Here is a 26,069-nt window from a genome sequence, read left to right as displayed (position 1 = left end):
ATTTTAAAAGTCTGAAAGTAGTATAATTTAAGTTGACATTATTAGGCTCTTGTTTTAGGTTTCTAATGAACACTTACATAAGACACTTCTAACTTACACTGATTGAATTGCTTTTTTTCAGCTTTGGAATGGTTCAGTGTTCGGACTGCTGTGCAAGGAGATTTTCGAGTGGGACAGATCTACACGAGAAAAGCCCTGACAGGAGCTGCCGCTAACAGTCCATACATTATGCATATTGTGGCCCAGGACAATGGCCATAGCATTACCCAGTCAAGCACTGTTATGGTAACCATTTCCGTGACAACTGGCATCTTAGACAAGAGACCTGCATGGGATGGTTTTATGCCTACAGCCGTGACAATCCCAGAGGTAAACTCGATACATCATTAATATTATGTGGCTTTCTTGTTCTTTCTGCAAAAGCTGATATTTTCTGACTGGTCAAAGAGTAATACAATCACACACGAGAAGGAGGTCACAATGATCTGTATTTTGTATGTTATGCTATTTTGGTTTTTTCTTCTCCAGATACATTAATTTTTAAAAAGCATCTTGTATTATTATGAACATGATTTCAAAATTAATAAGAGATATGATATTTACTAGCTTACAACTTGGGTCCAAGCTCAAACTGTATAGAGCCAGATCTGCTTTTGTATAGGTGGCAGTTCTGGGTCTGTTTGTATGGATTAAAGTCCTAATGTGATCTGTCCCATGCAAAAAGTCATATATGCCATATCATCTGAATAATACTGAATCCTGAAAGATATTGGTCCGAAACATCATTGGGTACCATTAAAACCAGTTGGTCCTAAACATCATTGGGTACCATTAAAACCAGATAATATTTCATCACCTCATGGGCCATGCAATTTCTCACTCAAACTGAGGTCCGCTGCCATTTTCCAGGTGTATAAATGAATCTGATGTTGATTGGCAATATCCATGGGTCAACTAATTTCAGTCAAAAGCTGGTACACAAGATTTGTTAATGTCACCATTGTAAACATAAGAAGTTAACACCATGCTATGTTTGATTGTCTTCTGCTCATGTTTGCAATCAGTGTATTTTCCATTGCCTCAGCTGATCACTAGTGTTCACTCAAGTCTTATTTTTATCTAATGCACATTTTTCTCCTCAGATCTGCTTAAAACAGAAAGCCTACTTCTTTTAATTCCCACTCAGATCTGTGTGAATGTATATGTTATTGGATTAGTCACTAATGGAATTTGTCAAATGTATCACATCACTACTTTTGGAGCACTCTGGGGAAAAAATAGAGGCTGCACCTCTTAATTCTAAACTGAATATTTGAACATCATTTATACCTAACATCAAAGAACATATTATGTCATATAGCTTTTTTTCTTTACAAATCATTTACTTCCTTCCAAACATTAGTTGGGGCCCCGAGTGGTCTAAAGCGCTCACCGTTCCGGATCACTACCATCTAACCTCTGTCTGCGTGGGTTCGAGTCCAAGGCTCGGCTAGCGTGGGTACATGGGAAAGCCTGCCAGTAGCTTCTCATGGATCGGTGGTTCTTCCCTGGGTTTTCTAGGGTTCTTCGTCCACCAGTTATACTGGCCGCCATGTATAGCCTATCTTGTGCTGAAAAAGGGTATTAAACCCTAGAACTACAACAACAACAACAACCAAACATTAGTTAGACTGGAAGAATAGTGAAATTTATGATAAATGGCAGCAGTGGGGCTTTAATGAGTGGAGCAAAGAACACAGTTGCCCTGATATGTTGGTGTATTATGTGACAGATCAGGGTCTGCTGGTTGTGTTATGTGACAGATCAGGGTCTGCTGGTTGTATTATGTGACACATCAGGGTCTGCTGGTGTATTATGTGACAGATTAGGATCTGCTGGTGTATTCTGTGACAGATCAGGGTCTGCTGGTGTATTATGTGACAGATCAGGATGTGCTGGTTGTATTATGTAACAGATCAGGATCTGCTGGTTGTATTGTGTGACAGATCAGGATCTGCTGGTTGTACTATGTGACAGATCAGGATCTGCTGGTTGTATTGTGTGACAGATCAGGATCTGCTGGTTGTATTGTATGACAGATCAGGATCTGCTGGTTGTATTATGTGACAGATCAGGGTCTGCTGGTGTATTGTATGACAGATCAGGATCTGCTGGTGTATTATGTGACAGATCAGGATCTGCTGGTGTATTATGTAACAGATCAGGATGTGCTGGTTGTATTATGTAACAGATCAGGATCAGCTGGTTGTATTGTGTGACAGATCAGGATCTGCTGATTGTATTATGTGACAGATCAGGATCTGCTGGTGTATTATGTGACAGATCAGGATCTGCTGGTTGTATTATGTAACAGATCAGGATCTGCTGGTGTATTATGTGACAGATCAGGGTCTGCTTGTGTATTATGTGACAGATCAGGGTCTGGGTTCACATTTGGACCTGACTTACACATGAATATAGATAGTAATAACGGTGCCTTGGTGCAAATCTTGGTAAAGAGTTTACCATCTATTAAGCTTTGGTTTCCAAATAAGGTTGCTGTTTATTATTTAGAAAAAGATGGTATATCCTGGACATGTATGTGTTATGTGCAGTAGAACTTTGAAATCTAAAATCTGCAATCGACCCAAAATTGTTTTGAGATTTAAGTTATTCTGGTTTTTGAGGTCAGTGGCAAGACATTAGTTTTACAAAGGAATAAACAACATTTGGAACAGCCTTGGTCAGATTTGACTCACCTCTGAAAGAGATGAGCATGTTTTTAATGTACTTGGCGCATATTTCTGTGATCATTTTTTTCTGAAATGTTGAAGATTTGCTGTAGCTAATGTGTGAAAACTTTTTTATGTCGTATAACTCCTAGTAAATCTAAATTTTTCTTCTACTGTCCTGAACATGAATGGCCAAAATATTTCACCTTTTTTTGTGACTTAATGAATGATAGATTAGAAATCATTTACTTGTATTTTTACAAATTATTTTCATTTTCAGAACCTTCCTATTGGAAGAGAAGTGGCACGTGCCATGGCCTATCCAAGGATTACCAACTCCACCATTATATATAGCTTCCTGACTTCTGGAGACCTAAGAGGGGACTTTATGAAGTTCAACATTAACAAAAGCACTGGTGTCATCAGTGTGGCCCAGCTTTTGGATCGTGAAGTGCAGGAAGTGTATGATGTTAGTATTCATGTCAATTTTGTTACCATAGTTACCAGTCTTTAGCATAATATATCAGCAAATCAGAGTCTGTGTTGTTCATTCTATATTAAAGGTTCAAATGAACATCACAGACCGTGATCTGTTGGTGCATGATGCAATGGTAGATCTAGCTCTATCCTGTTTGCAGTTGGGAAAGTGTTATATGTAAGTGAGGTAATTTTACAAACTTGATGGCTGTTTGGCTCAATATTTATTCTGCTTACCTCTCTGATTTATTATTTCAGTATACAAAGGAATCATTGTAAATATTTGCCTGCATCTTGATAAAGGTACGAATGTACCTTATCATCAAGCATCAGATAAATACAGAACATTTACAACAAAAATGTATGGCATGCTTACCAATGTTGTGGATAGCTAAGTACTCAGAGATGCTGCCATTGTGGATGAGTGCTCAAATAACATAAAATTTGCATGAATTTATGCACTTGGAAAGAAGTTATACACAAGAACTCACACAGATTAGTTCAAAGGCACACATAAAAAAATGTACTCTGCACAATATATGGTTTTTATTTAACTGTTAGCCCTTCACATGCTTGTTGCAATGCATGACTTTTCAGGTAAGTAAACTTTTACACATCTGGGTACTTCTGCTTTTCAAGAATATTTTTTTAAACTAAAATTTGATTGGTACTTTGGGCCGTGGAAGAAACATTGTCATGGTTGTACCCTTGTATTCATCAGGGAAGTTTTACAAATGCTTGTTTGAATTATGGGCAACTTAGAAAACTAGTATTATGGTTAGACGATGATTTCGTACTGACTAAAGATAGTAAAGGTGACAATGATTTGAAAGTTTTGAAATATATCAAATTATTGGAGATGGAGGAAGTGTTACTGGAAGTACTAGTGAGTGATTTTGAGCCACCACAAAATATTGAATATGAGTCTGATTTACATGCTGGATGGACAAAAACAGATAGGCTGTCCGATGACCCTCTGTTCAGCAGAATTTAAAATTAAGTATAGAATACCAAACCTAAATAAAATACAGGCAATTTAAACTTGTGCAATTTTCATTTCTCTTCTCAAGCAATTCAGAAATGAAGATCTTTTGCTGCAAAACTATATAGTACTCAAATGGTTAAGATAAAATGAATAAATAAGAATCAGAAAGGAAATTTAAAGATGAGGGTACTTACTTGATCAAAGTACATCTCCCTGGACTGAGCCTCTAGTACAGCATAATGGAACTGATAATAAATATGGCATAGTTGGCTGCAAAGCACTGCTTTAAGAAAGTGAAACTTCGGTAGAGTTTTTGTTAGTAAAAAATCAGATTTTGGAGCAGTGATATCCAAGCGACAATACCTAATAGCTGTAAAAAGTGTACATAACAACCATAATGAATGGTTTCACAACTTGTTCAAGCTGGCCTAGCTAGCTATATGTATGCCTCTGCAGACATAGACAAATTAAGAGCACCTGCCATGCAGGACTCAGTTTGTGCTCTCAAAAAACTACTTGGAAGGCACAGAAGCAAGTCCTGGAATGCACCAACAACTCTTCTGGTGAAAGATGGACAGCAGGATGTCACCCCTCAAGCCCTGTCTTTATGATGTATCACAAAATCGGGATATCACCCCTCAAGACCTGTCTTCAAGAAGTATAACAAAATCAGGGTCATGTCGTGAAGATTTCAGTTAATGAGATTAGAGTAATCTCTGCGAGCCTCATGTTTGATTGTAACATTTTGGTCTTATAGTAGAAGCAGTTGGCTGGCATGCAGAGTCAACCTTCTAAGGTTTTTATTTCAGAGATTTATCTTTGCAGAGACAAACTTTGGGCCTTGTGGGTCCTGTGTCAGTGGTCCCGAAGACCACCAGATTCAATTAATAGTCAACGCAGTCTAATGGCAATGCTGGATTTGCCTTTGAAATTTTGTACCTAAGTTGAATTTGATACTTATCTTCTTAACTGCATAGATGCCACAATCATATGACCTTAGTTAGACATGGTCACTGGAGAGGCCCAAGTAGGCAGTTTGTGGAGGAAGAAGGAGGAGCAGCCCTCTGGACTAACTGCCTCTTCTGCTATGCATCCCTTTTTGAAGGACTTCCTTGGGTGCTCAACAAGCCTTCTTTTCAGAGACCCAGTCAAACATGATATATGATAAGAGTGGATCTTCTTTGTAATATAAAATGGATACCAGCTTCATTTCCAGGAAGATCGCCATTCAGCAATGACCCCTATTATTTTCTGCCAGTCAGATCTGATATGATTGAGGGACGAGGTGTACACCCTTCAAGAAAAGGTTTGAAGTAGAGAGGACATTAAACTACCAGTCTTCAGCATTTACTTCCATATTTTCATGATATCTTAAAAGGTCAATAAGTTTCAGCTCATCATCAGTATTTTTGCCTTTAAACAAGTTTCTTCAGGGGGAGCCACTCAGAATGGAGACTAAGCTTCTGTCAGGATTTCCACAAGGCATGGCAGCAGGGCAGTATAAATCAACCATGAGGATATGTACTTTCACAGCTCAATTATTCCTCCTCACAGGAAGTTCTTTTTTTTTCAGTACAAGGAGGTTTTCCAATTTCATACTCTGCTGTTCAGTCATGCCTGTGCACTCTAAGCCTAACCAGAATGTTGGGAGTAGTTGCTACTCACCTGAGTTCACTGGGGATCCATAACTTCCAGTATTTCAATGACTGGCTGAGCCACAATGTAGTCTTTAAGACATGATCATTCCTGCTGATGATATGTATTGATCTGGTGGGACTCAATCCAAACAGAGAAGTAAGAAAAAGTTCTGTCTTAGGATTTTGTTTATGTGGGGATAAAATTTCTCACCAACAGGCAATTAGTGTGTGTACCTCTAGAGAGAATAGACAGAATCCTTTCTCCTTTTGCCAGCTTGCCAATATCTATCTCAGCTTGGGACTTTAAACTCCACAGCATACCTTGTTTCCCCAGGAACACTGTACTTGCACCCTATCTGATTTCTCCTTCTAGTGAACTCGAAACCACACAACGATCAGCTGACAGTTTGGATTTCTCTAGGATCAGAATTTCACCACCCCTTGAGTTTCTGAACAAATCAGGACAGGCATCCCAATGCACTCCCTTACAACCCACTCTTATCTTTTCTTGGATGCATCATAATTGAGGTGGGATGTTCACATGGAGTCAGAAGGGCTACTTCTTGAGGGTTCTTAGCCTTCAGAAATGAGGGCAGTTTTTGTAGCCTTTCAGCAGTGTGTCAACCAAGTAAGAGTCATTGTGTGATGGTCCATGGAGTTGCATGGAGGTTTGGAACATCCTTCATTCGGCAGCTTTAGAAAGAATTGTCCTCCAGGTTCATCATATTCCTGGAAAGACAAATATTCTTGCAAACAGTCTGTCCAGGAGAGGCAAGGTAGTCCTCACAGAATGAACTTTACACCAGTCTGTAACAGAGTCTCTGTCTGGACTAACAGGAAACCTTTGGTGGACTTCTTTAAGATGAGACTGAACAAAAAGTTTCCCTTGTACCTCTGCCCAGGTCCAGATTGGAGGGTCTGGGCAGTGGACAATTTCAGCCTGATATGGGATCATTTGTTTTTGTTGGCTTGCACCTTTCCTCCACTCAGAATGATTCTACAAATGCTATACAAAGTCAGGATCTCCACTGCTCTGCTCATTTTCATAGCCCCTCTTTAGCCTCAACAATAATGGCTCAACGATATTCACAGACTGTTGGTAACAAGCCCTGCAGGACATTGCTTCAGAAGAGGAACCTACTGTCAAATCACTGGGGGTCTCTTATGCACTACAGTCCACAGATTCTCCAGCTTCAAGTTTATCTCATCTCAGATGATCTATCCATCAGGACAAGTTTTTAGGCAAGTTTGCTAATTGCATCATTCAGTCCAGGAGATGGTCCACATCATTGGTTTCTGATGCAAAGTGGAGAATCTTTTGTGATTGGTGCATTAGAAAACGTTAATTCTAGCTATCTTCAGGGTACAAGGGCTGACTTTCTACTATTCCTGTTTGAAGAGAGAGATTACTCAGTTTCTACTATCAAAATCTAGAGAACAGACCTTTTAACACACTCGTGGCCATCAGTTTCTACAATTAAAGACTAGAGAACAGCCCTTCTAACACACTCCTGGCCATCAGTTTTTACAATTAAAGTCTAGAAAATAGCCGTTCTAACACACTCCTGACCATCAGTTTCTACTATTAAAGTCTAGAGAACATCCCTTCTAACACACTCATGGCCATCAGTTTCTACAATTAAAGTCTAGGAAACATCCCTTCTAACACACTCATGGCCATCAGTTTCTACAATTTAAGTGTAGAGAACAGCCCTTCTAACACACTCCTGGCCATCAGTTTCAACTATTAAAGTCTAGAGAACTGCCCTTCTAACACACTTGTGGCCATCAGTTTCAGCTATTAAAGTCTAGAGAACTGCCCTTATTACACACTCCTAACCATCAGTTTCAACTATTAAAGTCTAGAGAACTGCCCTTCTAACACACTCCTGGCCATCAATTTCAACTATTAAAGTCTAGAGAACAGCCATTCTAACACATTTGTGGCCATCAATTTGGATCCTTATATTCCTGATGTTATTAGGTATTTTAAGCTGCATTGACCAGTGTCTTGCTTACTAATGCTAAAATGAAACCTCTCTTGCATGGTGTGATCTTTGTTGGAACGCCCAGTGAACCATCGGGAATATTCTCTTTAGACAACCCTCAAAACTGTTTTCCTGGTCTCCATAGCATCTGAGATAAAGGAGCAAGCTTCCTCTGTGTAAAACATTGTTTATGGCAATTATGAGTATATGAGTATATTTCCTTATTGGATTATGCCGATGACATCGGGTTGCTGGCAAGCAGACACCAGGATATCCAACAGAAGACACAACAGTTGGTACAGACAGCAAGCTCCATAGGTCTTCGAGTCAACATAGGGAAGACACAAGTCTTGAGGAAGAACACTAGAGTGGGCGACCCAATCACCATCAACGACCAGTCTCTGCAAGAAGTAGACGAATTCACATACCTGGGCAGCAAGGTCACCACAGATGGAGATTGCACAAGGGAAGTCACCACAAGAATCAGCAAGGCCAACCAGGCCTTCGCAATGCTGAAGCCCATCTGGAGGACAACAAACCTCAGCATCCACACGAAGATCCGTATCTTCAGGAACAACGTGCTGAGCGTCCTTTTGTATGGGTCAGAGTGTTGGAAGACCACTGCTAACATAGAACGCAAGCTCGAAGTCTTCCAGACCAAGTGCCTGCGATGGATCATGAGGATCTTCTGGCCAAAAATGATCTCGAACAAGGAACTCCAGCACAGAGCGGGCACAAGCACCATTGCTGAGACCATCACAAGTTGTCGATGGAGATGGCTCGGCCACGTCTGCAGAATGCCCCCTGACTCACTACCAAGAGTGGCACTGAGATGGACTCCACAGGGGAAAAGGAACCGTGGCAGACCCAAAGAGACTTGGCGCCGAACCGTGGAGCGAGAACCTGAGACCAGAGGTCTCACCCTGCACACCGCCCCCATAACAGCAGCCGACAGACCAAAATGGTGCTCCCTTGCTGTCGCCTCAAGCACCAGATGGCGCAGAGAGGACTGATTGATTGAGTATATTTCTTTCATTTGTCAACCTAGTTTTTTTGAAAGCACATAAATAGCTTTCTTTAGCATCTTCACTCCCAATAGAGATTCTCAGTCTCAGTCATATTTGTTCTGTGGATGATCAGCATTGACCCTAGTGCCCCATCAGGGCTTTACAGTTATATTTGGCTGCTTCAAAAGGGAGAAGAAAAGGTAGGAAATGTCTTTTTCTCCCTCTTAGGTGGCGCTATACAGTTTCGCATTTTGCATAGGGTTAGGAATTTAAAGAAAAAGAATGTCCCCGGCTTTCCTCACTGGTTATACTGGCTATTTAAAAAAGACCTTGTATATCTTAGGTATAATGCAAAGAACCTTTAATTCCCTTTATTTTGGTGTATGATTGATGGGTGTACTATGGGTTATAGAGTATACAGCTTGGCCTTACTTCAAATGTGCACCTTTCAAAAAAGTGCTAGCTCTACTTGGTCATTTTCACTTCCTGAACTTCAGAGGTCAATTGTATAAAAAAGAGCCGATAACTTTTTTTACATTTTATATATTTGGTAATTCATTCATTGCACTTTCAGAAGCTGGTATTGTCTAGTCTGGCAAAATTCATTTTCCCTATTTTAATAGCTGCTATGTATAGTGTACTTTAGACTAATTCAGACTGATTTTTTAACACAAGGGAGCAGTCATTTTAGTTAGCAGTGTGCTTAAATCATGTAAAATTTCCAAAAGTACAATATCCAAAAGAAATATCATCCACATTACATTAATGTAGCATAGAGGTATGCAAACATTCTCTCCACTGTGCATGTTTTAAATGCGAACTACTTCACCTTACATACGTCACTCTCTCAAAAGTACATATTATCTGGTGAGCGCCACCTTAAGGGCTCTGCTGATATTTTGGTATCCACTATTTCTATGTGGATTGTTCTCATGAAGATTAAAGTCGAAATCGGAGTTGTTCCTACCTCATAGGTCTATCTAACTCATTAAGAAGGTTATGAAAGCTACACATTACTTTCTCCCAGTTCTACCTTTGGTCTTTGCCGCACCGGAGCAAAGCATGCTTTTGCTGGGGTCAGTGGTCATGGAATATAAATGTACCCAAACAAATACCAACTTAAGTAGTGCACGTCCCTATTGTTAATGTGAGAATATACTTTTTTGTCACAGTTTTTGAAGCCATCAGTCTCCCACATCACTAGCAAATTCAGCAACAGAATAGTGACAGGTAATGTGTTATTGATATTAAAATGCAGTGGGGGAAGTACAACTAATTTTAAATTTTTGTGATTTAATAATTTACTGTGGATATTGCCAGATTCACTCCAATGACCCACCCTGACATCACACAAGTAGTCAGTATCCCTGAGAAAGATAACAGTGCTCATGGGCCAATCAGGGGACAGACTCGTTCTCACTTTTTTCCAGTGCTAGATTCTGGAACTTTCCATCTAATGGAAGGATGGAATTTTCTTATATGGATGAGAGCAATTTCCACCATGGAAAGTAAAGCAGTGCAATAGCAACAAATTATTATTGCATCATTATAATTAGTCCTAGCCCCCAACCAGAAGAACACAAATAATAAAATTTCTTTGCAGTTTTATATTGATGAAAATCCACTTGGGTTTCATCGTCTTGAGGGGGGATACCCAGGGGGTGAGTGGAAATGGGCATTCACCTTTACAGATCACTGACATCTCCCCTCTGTCTGAGTGGGTTTGAGTCTTGGCTTGGCCATTATGGGTATGTTTGAAAAACGTGCCAGTAGCCTCTACCAAATATATTGCTTATCCTGTGTATACCATATAATAGGGGTGGCAACCAATTTTACATAGTGTGTCACTTTTTTCAAGACTATTTACAAAATGAACAAACACGTGCCACCAGTAAGAGAGTAACATTTTGGCCGCCCTTTGCATGCCACAAAACCTCTTGACATGCCCCCTTGTGACATGCGTGCCATAGTTGCTGACCCATGCCTATCATTGCTGAAAAATGGCTTTAAAATCCACAAAAACAAACTAAGCCAAGCCATTGTCAGTGTTCTATATCATCAGTAGCATCTTCCTATATAAAAGTACCTCATCTCATTTGCTTATGACCTTTGTCACCTAGCCCTTTTCCTTTACAAAGTTACACTCCCCTCTTGCCAACAAAAAGCGGGGAACATCAATTCATGGAATTTGCTTCTTAGTATGGGATTGTAAGATTGGCATGCAATTACAGTGTAAGTTTTTGTGTAGATATGGTAATTGATAAATATGTATATCAAATCAGTTGAAAGTATATCTTAAGTCTGATAGTTTTATGATTTTTATTGATGTAAAAGATTTAAGATACTCATATTCACACTGAAATTTATTTAAAATGTTATTGTATCAACACAAATTTTTCCAAATCTCTTTTACAGAGAATATGTAATTGGGACCCTTTATCACCAAGCAATGTATGCCCAACATCTTGAAAGGCTTAGTATTTTGATAGTTTATATTATTTTATTATACCATTTACCTTTGACATTCAAATTTTAAGTTGTTTTTAAAAAAAGATATGAAATGGGTATGAAATTGTACATCTAAATGTTTGTAACAAACACCAGTCACATTTCCTCCAAGTTTATTACTGATAAAACAGCTTTCCTTACAAATGTCGTTCATTGAATGTCTTTTCTTCATTTGCTCTGTGACATCATTCAATGCATGTTAATAAAATAAAACGTCAATAATCTGAACTTATCAGCAGATATTGATTTTGTGGAGATAAATGTTTGGATATTAATTTCACCTAGATAATTAATTGGATATTGAGTTTGTCCCAATAGTTCTTTGGATATTGATTTTGTCAACATAACTGTTTGGAAATTGATTTGTCTACATAATTCCTTGGATATTTGGCAAATTTATACAAATTGAGTTATATATTCATGAAACATGTTGGTATATGTGATGAAAAAGTCCAGACTGGTGTCTGTAATCTGGAGTTGACTGTTGCTTTCTTTCCAGTTAATCATTGTGGCCACAGACTCCCAGAATTCAACCTATACAAATTCTCGTCTGTTGACAGTCACCTTGTCAGACATAAATGACAACAACCCATCATATACGAGATGCCCAAACAGAGTGGTAAGCCAGTATAACTTAAGGAATAGTCATTTAGTCAGATACAGTACTATACTTTCTTATTACTGCTTTTGATTGGAAAATTTAATACTGACGCCATATTTTGTAATTTACCCTTCACCTGTTGCTTTTTTCTAGAACCTTAATTTTTTGTGTCAGCATCTCAGATAGGAATGTCTGGTAAAGTACATAACAAATTAATTAGACAGTTTATTACACTCAATATGCAAATGATGAAATGGGTAAAACAGAGTATGTGTTATGAAATCATTCAGAGTAAAGTATTGAAATTATTAAATGAGTTTCAAAAATTTTCCATGATATAAGATCTGGTAATGGAAAGAATGCATGGAGAAGTCTTTTTAATTAATATTTCAGTTAAAAGCTTTGCAAAATATTGTATGATCTTTTCAGCTTTCAAGGTTTGCAGTAAATAAAATAAATGTAAGATTACTAATTTAATCTACAGAGTACAGATTTGACAGATTCTTTATTGCCTTATCTAAAAAGAGAGCTAAAGAAAGTTAATACAGCCCTTGATAATGTATGATTGAACTTTTCAGTACCGTGTGCCAGAGAGGGTAAACATCAGTGAGGGTACAAAGCCCGGCACATTTATCTTCCAAGCTAAGGCCTGTGATCCTGACCTTATTGAAAATGCAGTCATCTATGAATTTTACACACAAGCCAGTGACCCATTATGTAAGTGAAAGAATTGCCTATCTCTGCTTCTGCATAAACATGTTCACTTTTGTGAACTCCATGCTTACTGCATAGCATTCACTTTTGTGAACTCCGTGCTTACTGCATAGCCCAAACATTTTATGATCATTACATTATCAATATGACATCGCTTGTTACCAAAGGGTATCAGTGCTTTGAATTCTGGGAGAGATTAGCTGTAAAGTGATATAGTTGTGACCTCTGTCTCTTATTAAATCAATAAAGGTGTATCTGCATAGGTGATTTTAATAATTAAAATAACACTCCTATGAAAGAAAATGATTGTCAGTGAAAAGTGTATGAGATTTTGGAAAAGCAATGATTTACGACTTGCTATAAATTACTTGTGAATGCTTTTTGTTGCAGAAGACAGATGTACTCATAATAATTATGCCAAATGAAAAATGTCACTCACAGGAATATGCTTTTCTTTGTATCATTGGTTTGGTTTTCTGGGGTTTAATGCCAGTTTTTTAGCACATGATAGGCTATATATGGCATCCAGTATATTGGGTGAAGGAATAACCACTTCGTGAAGCTACTGACAAGCTTTCTCACATATTGACATTGGTCAAAACTGAAACTTTAACTCCTGCGGACAGAGTTGAGATGTGTAAGTATTAAGGGCAAGCACCTTAGACCACTCAGCCACCTGGGGCCCCTCTTTCTATCTTTGACAAGAGAAGTTTGTGATTTTTAATTTGTACAAACATGAATTTCTAAATACTTCTATTATTACTTTTTGAACTATTCGACAGATAATCTTTGCCCATACGTTTATTTTATGGACTATTGTGACAGCTGCTTATTCCCCATACTATTATTTTATGAACTTTTTGTGACAGGTACGTCTTCCCCATACTATTATTTTATGGACTTTCGTGACAGCTAATTCTTCCCCAAACTATTATTTTATGGACTATTGTGACAGCTACTTATTCCCCATACTATTATTTTATGAACTTTTTGTGACAGGTATGTCTTCCCCATACTATTATTTTATGGACTTTTGTGACAGCTACTTCTTCCCCAAACTATTATTTTATGGACTTTTGTGACAGCTACTTCTTCCCCATACTATTATTTTATGGACAATTTGTGACAGCTACTCCTTCCCGATACTGCTACTTATTCCCCAAACTATTATTTTATGGACTTTTGTGACAGCTACTTCTTCCCTATACTATTATGTTATGAACTTTCTGTGACAGCTACTTCTTCCCCATATTATTATTTTTTACTATTATTTTATGGGCTTTCTGTGACAGCTACTTCTTCCCCATGCTATTATTTTATGGACTTTTGTGACATATTTTCCCCCCATACTATTATTTTATGGACTTTCTGTGACAGCTACTTCTTCCCCATACTATTTTTTTTATTAATTTTTTGAGACAGCTACTTCTACTCCATACCATTATTTTATGAGCTATTTGTGACACCTACTTCTTTCCCATACTACTTCTTATTCCCCATGCTATTATGTTATTAACTTTCTGTGACAGCTACTTCTTTCCCATACTGCTTCTTATTCCCCATGCTATTATTTTATTAACTTTCTGTGACAGCTACTTCTTTCCCATACTATTTTTTTTATTAATTTTTTGAGACAGCTACTTCTACTCCATACCATTATTTTATGAGCTATTTGTGACACCTACTTCTTTCCCATACTACTTCTTATTCCCCATGCTATTATGTTATTAACTTTCTGTGACAGCTACTTCTTTCCCATACTGCTTCTTATTCCCCATGCTATTATTTTATTAACTTTCTGTGACAGCTACTTCTTCCCCATACTATTATTTTATGGACTTTGTGTGACAGAAACTTATTCCCCACACTCTTATTTTATGGACTATTTGTGACAGCTACTTCTTACCCATACTGCTACTTATTCCCCATGCTATTATTTTATGAACATTTTGGGACAGCACCTTCCCCATACTATTATTTTATGGACTTTTTGTAAAAAGGACAGCTACTTATTCCACACACTATTATTATATGACCTCCCACTTCCAAGGCGGACGCTCTAACCACCAGGCCACCGGAATGGTCACCCACAAGAGAGGGGGCCAACTTTGTACATGAACATTACTTGTACATCTTTGGTTAAGATTATGCATTTAGCTCAGGGGTTTTTTTTGTGCACAATTTATACACATCATTTTACCTGGAATCATTAAACTTGGTAAGGGGATGCATCTTATTGAGTACTACACCCCTCAAATGATGGTAGGTCTGTATCAAAAGTCACTAAGCTGAGTATTGTTCTTAATGATAGCATCAAGTCAACAAAACCACAGCCTCATTTTTTACAGTGGTATAAAAGAATGCACAATATCATGTTGTATGCATAAAAATAAGTTGTATTGCAGAACCACATTTATGCTAGATTGAGGTTCAAGATTAAGTTTGGTCTTAAAATGCACGTGATTGGTTGTACATTTCTCCTAGATCCATTTGGAAGCATCTGTGCTGATTTGCATACTGGGTGAATTAATGTGGAATCATTTTGTCCAAGGTCCCTAGCACTGGGCAGTTTGGGTGTGTGTGATCAAGCCAAGTGGGGTCCCAAAATTCCCTTCAAACAACTTTTTTAATCAGGAAGGTGTCCCAGAATGAAGTGGGAGCGGAATTGTTTGCTATACCTCTGCTAGAATTTAGTTCCCACAGCATGAGTTTCCTAAGATTATGAAATTCAACCAAAATTTGGCAGTACATTTATATTATTAAGACCTTAAGTTATAGAATTTCACAATATTATTTACTGAGTTTTAGCTTCGAATTGCCCATGCTCCTAATTTTGGTTTCCATGGCATCACATTACTAAGGATTATTTAATCTCAACCAAATTTGATAATTGCTTCTCTACTTAGATCAGAACTTGAATGAGTTTATTTTCTAGCATTCCTTGACATTTTTACAGGAGTTATGGTCCCTGATTGCCTATACAGGAGTTATGGTCCCTAATTGCCTATAAAAGTGTTATGATCCCTGACTGACCCTGTCTTTTTGACTTTGGTTTTCAAGCAAGGCTTTATTAAGAATTGTTTAATTTCAGTCAGATATGTCATGAAATGTTATATTAAAAACCTTAGATGAGTTTGATTTGTAGGAATGAATGGGACCTTTGTGATGCACTCATAATCATCAGAAGAGTAGAGAAAATACCATATATACTCACTTTATGAATCAAACTGCAAACAACAAAGATTCTGATCTGCCATTGCATAATGCACCTGCAGATCAGGGTCTATGCTGTTTGTTCTACTGTTAACTCCTAGCAAAACTGCACAGACCCAGATCTGTCAGTGCATTATGTGATGGCAGACCTGGGTCTATACAGTTTGCAGTTGGTCTTTTCTCATAAATGAGTATAGATGTAACCATTTGTCTTTTGCATAATTTTAGGTCTGAGCTCATATACCCAGATGTTTTCCTTGGACCAAAACACAGGCAACATCACCACCAATGCACTTCTGGACAGAGAGAATCAAGATCAGTATTTGCTTTGTATCGAGGCAAAACCAAAAGTTCCAGCTGTAACTGGGCGACGACGAAGAGCTATTAATGAGACAGCCATTCGTTTGAGACAAAACTCAGATACAGTTCTTTATCTGCTTATCACCTTGACAGATATAAATGACAATGGACCTGTATTTACTGAGAAGAGCCTGTCTGCAGGTATTGCAAATCATTTACATAATGAATGTTATGGTATTTACCCACAACTGTTGCTTCAAAAAGAAATTTCTTGATCACAGGCTAAATTCAAGTGGCTTTGGAAGGGTCATTGGGTCAGTGTAAAAATCTACTTGCAATGATATAGCTATTATGCACTATTTAAGACAACTGAAAATGCCCTTTGGTCAAGTTATTCTATGAAGTGTGGCATCTCAGGAGCATAGCCTGGCAATTATCTGATGCATGCACTACAAGGAGTGTTTGTCACAGAACTTTTAAACAGAGACTTTTTTAGTGTCCTAATCTATGTCTTTGCATTTCCATGTATGTCTGGTTGTGCCACTGCAGGTAATGTAAATAAGCTTTGAGCAAACAGATTTGTATTTGTTGGAGTTCTCTGAGCAGTGTATAAAACATGCTCACATCTGCTAAGAGTAACACTCAGATCTGCCACTGCAAAATGCTAATGAAGATCACACTCTGTGCTGCTCACTTCTGTGTAAACCCTGATCTGCCATCATCATATGAAACTTCCTGAGTGGGGTTTATCTAACTACAGCCCTTTCTTTTTCTATATTTTCCTCCTTTTTTCTATATTTTTCTCTAACTTCCTATTTTTCCCTTTTTTTCCAAAATACCTCTTCTTTTCCTGCCTTGTTTTTTCTTCAGTTTTATGTTGAAAATGATTTAGATGCATGCATGAATGGTCATAGTGAAGCAAGTTCAGATTATGGTTTCTGTGATGTGGAACTGGGTATTTAAGATGATTGTGGTAACATCATAACTGTGAATGTTTACAAAATTGGAAACCATATCAACAAGCATGCACATGGCTACCCATTCCAATTAAATTATATATTTTCAGATCTCTGTTTAAGATAACTGTTTTTGGCATCTGAAGGAGAATGCCAGAGTTGACAAGAATTTGCTGTAGTGCAAATGAGGCAACATTACAAATCAGGATGACTTAAAGACAATGCTGATAAAATTTTATTTAAACCACATTATTTACCTTTGTAAAACATATTTGTTAACAAAACTTTCTATTGCCAACATTTTAATTGTAAAGAAACATCATTTAAAGTTTTAAACCACTGCAGTTTCTTGCTCATTGTAGTTTCTATCAAGGCATCCCATGATCATGTCCACAGACAATGTCCAATTGCATCTCTATTTGCTTCATCACAGACATTCATGTAGCCGGGGTAAACAATATGACGATGAACCTAGGGATGTTTTTTCTAAATTATCCTATATTCAACAAAGTCATATCTTCTATGCTGAATCCAGTCATAAAAAGTGGTAAATGACTTGCATCATATGAAAGAATTGCATTTTGAGTGAGGTAAGGCATGCACATTATTATAGCAGGTGCCTGTTTAGTAAGTCCAGGACATAGGTAGAGGTAAGGTTGAGTTTATATTCATTCAGTTAAATGGCATTGTTTCAGCTGTTGTAACCATGTTCATGTTTAGAATAATTAGTAAACATTGTGGCCATAGCCAAGAGATAATGGCTTTTGTTAAAGTTTGCAAAGGCAAGTCAAATTAAGGTTGGTTTTTTCTCAGTAATTTACATAAATGTAATACTGTTTTTCTTTATACAAATTCCCATGGTCTTTCCCCATACTTTTAAAAGAAAGATGGACGTACTTTATCCCACCGTTTTTTACAAAGGCTTGCTTGAAAAACTGACAATGTTAGGGATCGAACATGGATTTGATACAAGCATATACAGAATCTTGTTATCAAACTAGTGCGAATACACATGATTGTGTCATGTTCTTAGTTGGCAGACAAAACAATAGGAATTTGAAAAGGTTTGATTTGGTGCATTAAAGAACATAGCCACTAGAATGGCAGTGAAAGAATCTGAATAGTTGGTGAGCTATGATGAAATAGGGGATTGAACACACATATTGATGTGCAAAATTGAATGAGTATATACAGTAATTCCTGTCTTGAAAGACCACTGCTATGAGACCACCTGTTTGAGAGACCAGAATCTCCATTTGATTATATAGTGTTACAAGCTGTTATGAGAGACCACCTGTCTAGAGAGACCATTATTTTTTGTCAGAAGGGGTGGTCTTTCAAGACAGGTTCTGCTGTAATACATTATAATATTTATATGTATTTGTAAATTATGCATATGCAGTAAATAAAATTTGTGCAATTTACTACACTCATTAAAACATGTTTTTTTCACATGACCAGAATGAAACAACATTTTATTGGTGAACTATCAAAGAAAATCTTGCTGAAATTAAAAGAATGCGGTTTATATATTTTAAAAATTACTTTTTTTGGAAGGATTAACCATTTTCCAAGATTTTTTATATACCATTTAAAGAACTTAACACCACTTTCTTTGATCTTTTATAAGGAAATAATTTTGTTTATTTGGAAGGGTTTATGTTTCTATTAATTTTAAGGATTTTTAAATGGTACTATATAGCCAGGATTGTGCTGATATGCCATGAAACCCTTGACATATAAGAGTATATATTGACATATTTGCATGACTGAAGCTTTTTAATGTAAAAAAAAAGTTTATAAAATTTTGCAAAATTGTATGCAGTTGAAAATCTGTAATTTGCAACATTGTCACTCTACTTGCTTGGAATAACCTTGATATGTACACATGGAATAACCTTGATATGTGCACATGGAATAACCTTGATATGTGCACATGGAATAACCTTGATATGTACACATGGAATAACCTTGATATGTGCACAGGGAATAACCTTGATATGTACACATGGAATAACCTTGATATGTACACATGGAATAACCTTGATATGTGCACTTGGAATAACCTTTGATATGTACACTTGCTACTTTAACATCAATAACATTCTATCAGTACAGTATTCTGTTAAATACATTTTTTTTAGCATAATTTTATTTGTGGAAGTTTTTGGATAATGTATCATATTAGTGATATAAAATGTTGTGATATTGATTTTTGTACTGACCATCAAAATAACCAAGTGAATCCAACCCAAGTGCTATTTTTAGACAACAAAAGATCTTAAAGCTTTTGAGTATTAGATGGATACAGTCCTAATTGGATGACAGGATTTTGAAGGCAGTAGTGACATTTTTTGCATTTGTGTGGAATTGTTACTACTTTCATACAATCTGTGTTGATTAAAGTTTCATGTTATATATATTTAGTATCCATAAAACTGTAAATCGGTCATTAATCGTAATGTGAAAATGGTCACCTTATTTTTTTCAATTAATTTAAACTAATTTTAAATAAAACTTGGCTGTTATGTCTGTTGTATATACTCACTTAAAAGTGGAGTCCAGCTGCAAATTACATCAACCCAGATCCACCATTACATAATGTGCTGGCAGAACTGGATTTATGCAGTTGGTTAGGAGTAGAACAAAAACAACAGACTTGGGTCTCCCAGCACATTATGCAATGACAAATCAGGGTCAGTGATATTTGCAGTTGAACTTGATTTATAAGTTTTTCAGGATAGAAAAGAAACGTTTGTTTTTGCTTTCATTAATGCTTGCCAAACAGTGGATCATATTCAGTGTTTCTGATTCTTCTTTTCAGTAATCTTTGAGAACCCAGAGCCCATAGTTATAGCAGTTGAAGCTGTAGATCGTGACTTGTACCCCAACAACCGAGTGCGATATTCCATACAGAGTATAACCTTCATGAAGAATCTCATTAGGAGTACCTCTAATGGTGCCTTCAACATCAACCCTGACACTGGCATTATCACCGTGGGTTACAATTTCTACAGAGACTTCATTGGAGGTTACTTTGAAATCTCAGTCAGAGCAGATGATTACTTTGGAAATCAAAATCCATATGATAATGTTCAAGTCATGGTAAGATGGCACAATTATTGGCAGATTTTGTTTATCAATTTTGTTTCTTTTCAAAATCTTCTTGGACTTTTATTCACAAACAAAATGTGATCTAATGTTTATTTATATTTATAAATGTTAAATTTCAGATCCAATTCCATAAAAAATGTTTAAAATTATTCTACATAATCATTCATGTTTAACTGTGATGTTTGTAACTAAATTCTCTTGTCATTCTCCATAAATCATATGTACTTGCTTATACATCAGATCCAACAGCAGACTGCATAGACCCAGATCTGCCATTGCATAATGTGGCAACAGATCTGGGTCTATGCAGTTTCTTAGGACTAAACAGTAGAACAAACAAACAACAGAGACTATGATCTGCCAGCTCACTGTACGACAGTAGATCAGGATATGTGTTGCTTGCATTTGGACTCGACTTGTGAGTCAAATATTACTTTAGAATTAGAATATACCCAAATTTTTTAACAAAATGAATTATTGAATTTTCACTAACTTTGTCTTATTTCTTTCAGGTATATATTGCCCGTGACAATGACCTGGTAAGGGTTGTTTTTAATGACATTGCAGGAGATGATGTTACAAAGAAAGTCAATAATATGATAAGGTAAGATTTTCCTTTTTTTCAATTAATTATTTTAGTTACCATCATAGATGTCATAAAATGTCAGACCAGCATCAGTGCAACCTTTTGACAAGAAGAGGAGGCATGTCCTTTCAATTTTTCCTGTAGATACCCAGACAAACACTAGACCAAGTTTGGCAGAAAGCATTCCAGAGAGCCATACTTGAGGAGAAAAGATGAAATTGTTTTGCCATTGCCAGACTGACCAACCCAGATATCAAATAGAAATTCCAAATAACCATAAAAAAAAATGTACATCATGTTGCAAGAGTAGACTGAAGTGACTATACATGTGTTCAACCAAGCAATGCAGGAAGCATCCTTGGCTATCAGAAAACACAGGAAGAAGAGTGTAAATTGCAGTCAGCCTAAAGGGTGATTGAAGCAAGGAAATAAATAAACACATGATGGGTGTCAAGTTTCCTTCAGCTGAAAGAAAAGATATCCAAAGAATACACCAAAAAGGACAAGAATGTGAAAAACAGAACAGGGAACAATAAAAGATACTTCATTGATGGGCTTGCAATACAAGTAGAGGAAGAAGCGAATAAGCAGGACTTGAAGACCCCATACAAAATCACCAGACACCAAAGGGGCTGCTGTGTCACCAGACACCAAAGGGGCTACTGTGGAACATACTAGGACACATACCTGGATGACAAAGATGGCAAACTCATCTTTGATGAGAGAGAGAAGATCTCAAGATGGAAAGAGCACTTCCTAACATCTTGCACAAATCACAGAGTCAATGAACGCTGCAGATGTTTAAAAAGCAGCAGATGATCTAAATGTCAACCTAGACTGTATCACTGAAACCAAAGTCAGAGAAGCCATAAAAGATATACAAAATGGAAAAGCCCCTGGTGTTAATGGAATCTGCTCAAGGCTGCTGAATGCTGAGGAAGGAGAAACACACAAGATTCTCTGAAGGCCTTTTTTATGCAGATATTGAACACAGAAAACTAAAAAACTGGCATCATTATCAAGCTTTTTACGAGAAGTGACCCTGGAGACTACAGTAAGATTATACTGCTGTCCCTCACAAGCAAAGCCTTCAACAGAATATTCCTTACAAGAATATCAACTGCTGTATGCAAAGTTATATGCAGGGACCAAATGTTTTTCAGGCACAGGAAAAGATGCTTTAATTGATTCTTCACACTTAAACAGATTCTTGAACAGTTGGCTGAATGGAAGAGCATGATTTACATCAACTTTTGTAGCCTTTAAAAAGGCTTTTGACTGTTAGCCTCTACTGCAAATCTGAGAAATTTGAGTGCAAAGTTATCTGCAACAACCATCTCACTGTTTCAGCATCACCAAAAGGGTCAGGCAGGCTGTATCCTGTTACCATTTCTTTTTATTGCTGCCATTTAGTGGCTTATGAAAGAAGCCATAGCAAAGAACAGAAGAGGAATCCAGTGGACCATCACTTCACTTAGAAGAGCTGGACTGTGCTGATGACATCAGCCTGGTATGATGTCATCAAAAAGACATGCAAGACAAGACAGCCGGACTGACATAAAGCCTTAAAGCTTTGACTGGAAGTGAACATAAGCGAGGCAAAGTTCATGAAATATGAAGCAGAGGATCAAAATAATAACCCTTGGATCATCAAAATCAATCCATAGGCAATGCAGATAAGCTCAACTATATTGGAAGCATCACGGCATCGGATGGAGACAATGAGAGAGTCAGTTCAGGAATCAGGAGAGCCAGCCTGTCCTTCACCATGCTGAACAACTACTGGAAATCAAAACAACAGAGAACAAAAATAAAGCTTAGGATTTTCAGCAGCAGTGTCCTGAGCTCAGATTGCTGGCAGCTTACAAGAAGAATAGTTTACAAAAAGAGTACTTCCAAAACAAGTGTCTGTGAAGGAATCTTCAAATGTTCTAGCCTTGAAAAATCTTGGACAGTGAGATACATCAGAGGAAAAATACAAAATCTGTCACCACTCCGGTGGCTTAGTGGTTAGCTCAGTGTCCACCTCAGATGTGGGAGGTCATGGGTTTGATTCCCGGCCGAGTCATACCAAAGACTTATAAAAATGGTACTAACAGCTACCTCACTTGGCACTCAGCATTAAGAGGTTAGTGTTAGGACTGGTCAGCCTGGTGTCAGCATGATGTGACTGGGTGGGACATCATGCTACATGTCTATAGGATGATGTCCTAGTGCAAGACATCACTATAGACTGCCACACTGGAGACATCATAGCATATGACTGAAAAATTATTAAAGCTACATTAAAAATCCAAATCACACACACAAAATATGTCATACAAAAAGTGAAAAGAAGGAGGTAGAGATGGCTTGGGCATGTATGTTGAATGACAACAGATGTGCTACTAAGAATAGCCTTACACTGGAAAGTGTAAATGGGGTTGGCCCATGGAAACATGAAAGACAGATGAGAAGGAGACGAAGGCATTCTGTCTGACATGGAAAACAATTGATAGACAGACAGCAGATTGGCAACATGGTCATAAATAACTTATGTGCCACCTGCAGCACAAAGAGGATTGAATGAATGAATGATTTTGGCAAGAAGACCTTGAAAGTTTTTACCAATTTTGCTGATCTACTGATATAATATATATATATATATATATATATATATATATATATATATATATATATATATATATATATATATATATATATATATATATATATATATATATATCTGCCATTGTAAAAGAAAAACCTAACATTACTTTTCAAAAACAACAGGACACAAATTTGACCAGATTTTTTAAAATGTATCATCATATATGGGCCATTTATATTGTCACAATTTATGTCAGATATGGCCATGATTGCTTTAAACAAAAAACCTTTCAATGACTTTTTACATAATTTGACCAACATTTTAAGAGGGCATTGTCAGATAAAGGCCTTCTAAATTTATACAGATCATGCCAGTCCATATGTAAACATGGCCACCATGACAAAGTGTAGAAAAGAAACTTGAAATGATTTCTCAGAAGTGATGTGGATACTTTTGTGCATTTGTTTTGATAAAAATTCCTGGTTTTAGTAGAATGTATTATTCCCATTTATGGACAATTCTTAAAATTTGTGGGGCAATCACCCAGGCAGATCATTCAATACATGCTCTTTTTGATGGGTAATGCAGAACTTGCCAGGTGAAGAAGAAGAATAATAGTGATAATAACAATAATAATAATAATTAATAATAATAAAGACTTTATTTAGAGAAGGTAACTCAATTAGTTACAGAACTAATCTACCTTGAGTCCTAAAGTAATTTGATAACAGCAATTCTGAGAAGGACACTGTTCTAAATATTTGTTTGCGGTCGTACTAATGTCTATCATGTTAAAAATGCTTAATCAAATCATAAACTCAGGGGTCAAGCTAGATTTAAATGTTGGGGAGAAGAGAAGCGACTGGGTTTTTTTGTGGACAGATTGGGGAGAATTGAGAGCAAAGCAAAATAGGCATATACATATTTATGTGTGTGCTTTGTGTTCTCTTATTTTATCCTTGTTCTCTATTTTTCATTATGTATCTTTGCATTTAATTTTCTTTTAAGCAATAATTTATTTGTAAGTATATTTGTAAGTAGGATTTACTGTATTGTATGAATTACCATCAACACATTTTATTAGTGTATGAAATTATCATATTCATATGCATTGTATTTGGATGTAGTGATATATACATTGATGGATGGAAGATCAAGTTCTTTTCACTAAGTTTTGTGCAGTACATGGTCGTACTGGTATAAATCATACATGAAATGTTCTCTTGAACAAATACTGTTGAAACAATAAAAGCCAAGTCTAGATATCCAGATTTTGTTTTGAATTAACCATGTAAAAAAGTAATTCTAACATTGAGTTTACTCATTCCTATCATCAGTGACCACTGAGGTTTCAAAAGATGAGCATTATTGTGTGTGGATACTTGTGTATTTGCTACCATTTATCGCCATCATGTCACAATTGTTTTGAAATATTTTCTAGAATTGTGATGATGATAATCCTGTGTACCAAATAGTTTTTATCAATATTTTTAATGATGCAAAGGTTAAAGTGTTTTTTTTTTGTTTTAATTAAAGAATGATGTAAAGTCTTTGTATAAAAAATATTTTACTTACTGCATATTGTAATGAATGATTTATTTTTGCCAGGATTTCATGTCCTCTGGAATGTGAATTACTAACCCTAGCCTATTGATGGACAGAGCAATGCTACTTTCCATTTTCATCAAGTTAAATAAGCATTCTGATTAACTTCCTTAGTAAAAGGTTTTCCTTTTAGGACATGTATTTTCATCCCCTTCAGGAACTTGACATTTATGTCCAAGTGACCTTACACTTAGCCCAGTGCTCAGTGACATTGATGAAGTCCAAAATGTATAAAACACAGAATCACATCATTTGATTTCTAGTGTGAATGCATTAAATTTTGCACACTACACAAAAATGCTCTCAGTTTTCCTTAACTGCTAATATCATCAATGTACAACAGACTTCCAATCATTTTTTATTAGTTTGTCATCAGTGCTGTGCAGGGATAGATTATTTGTGCATCACAATCATTGACAAACATACAAAGATTCAGAAAAGATCTGAAGAATGAAATAAGAAGACACCTTTTTTATTGGCAAAGCCACCTCTGATTCTTACTCATTGTGCATGAATCAATTGTTGCCTTGCTAGTGTCCAGCTCCTTGCCAACCAATGATTGAGTTCATGTCTTTAATAGTCAATCAACTAGTAAATGTGTAGGGATTTGCTTTGCTTGGCACGCATTGTCCAGCTGCTTGCCACCCAATGATTGAGTTCATGCCTTTAATAGTCAATCAACTAGTAAATGTGTAGGGGTTCGCTTTGTTGGCACAAGTGATACCAATATTTGCAAAGGTTGCACTACAGTTTGCCTGGGGTTACAAAAGGGTTGAGTAGAGTGGGTTAAGGGAGCGTTCCAATTAAAGCTAAAAACTATTGTCATGGAATGAAAATAAAAAAAAAATGACAGGGCAAAGTCACTTTTGCATCATTTCTGTGTGACTTAGTTGCCCACTTTACATGACCCAGTAGACTTCAAATGTATACAAGAAAATCTTTTAGAAGCATGTGTTTCATAGGCCAAGTTGTTGCAGTTGTTTCAATGATGTCAGCATGTGGCTATCTTTATGCTCAATTCAATGCATGATAGATTTTCCACACAGTTAATTTTGGTGGTTGTCAGGAGGATATTCA

At 36.8% G+C, this 26,069-nt stretch overlaps 1 protein-coding gene across 1 annotated transcript in view; it reads left to right on the top strand.

Annotated features, from left to right (window-relative positions):
* The window catches only part of LOC149802901 (cadherin-87A-like), a 156,072-nt gene that overhangs the window by 113,015 nt on the left and 16,988 nt on the right, over positions 1-26,069 (top strand). Inside the window, exons 30-36 of the mRNA XM_089952392.1 lie at positions 122-369; positions 2,992-3,180; positions 11,813-11,932; positions 12,493-12,631; positions 16,070-16,342; positions 19,922-20,202; positions 20,724-20,815. Of these exons, the coding sequence (XP_089808518.1) occupies positions 122-369; positions 2,992-3,180; positions 11,813-11,932; positions 12,493-12,631; positions 16,070-16,342; positions 19,922-20,202; positions 20,724-20,815 (1,342 nt within the window). The remainder of the gene's footprint in view (positions 1-121; positions 370-2,991; positions 3,181-11,812; positions 11,933-12,492; positions 12,632-16,069; positions 16,343-19,921; positions 20,203-20,723; positions 20,816-26,069) is intronic.

This window comes from Sinohyriopsis cumingii, chromosome 3, assembly GCF_028554795.1.
Source record: "Sinohyriopsis cumingii isolate HCF-2022 chromosome 3, ASM2855479v2, whole genome shotgun sequence".
Classification (NCBI taxonomy): Eukaryota; Metazoa; Mollusca; class Bivalvia; order Unionida; family Unionidae; genus Sinohyriopsis; species Sinohyriopsis cumingii.
Note: the sequence above shows the minus strand (reverse complement) of the source record. Positions and strands in the feature narration are given on the sequence as shown.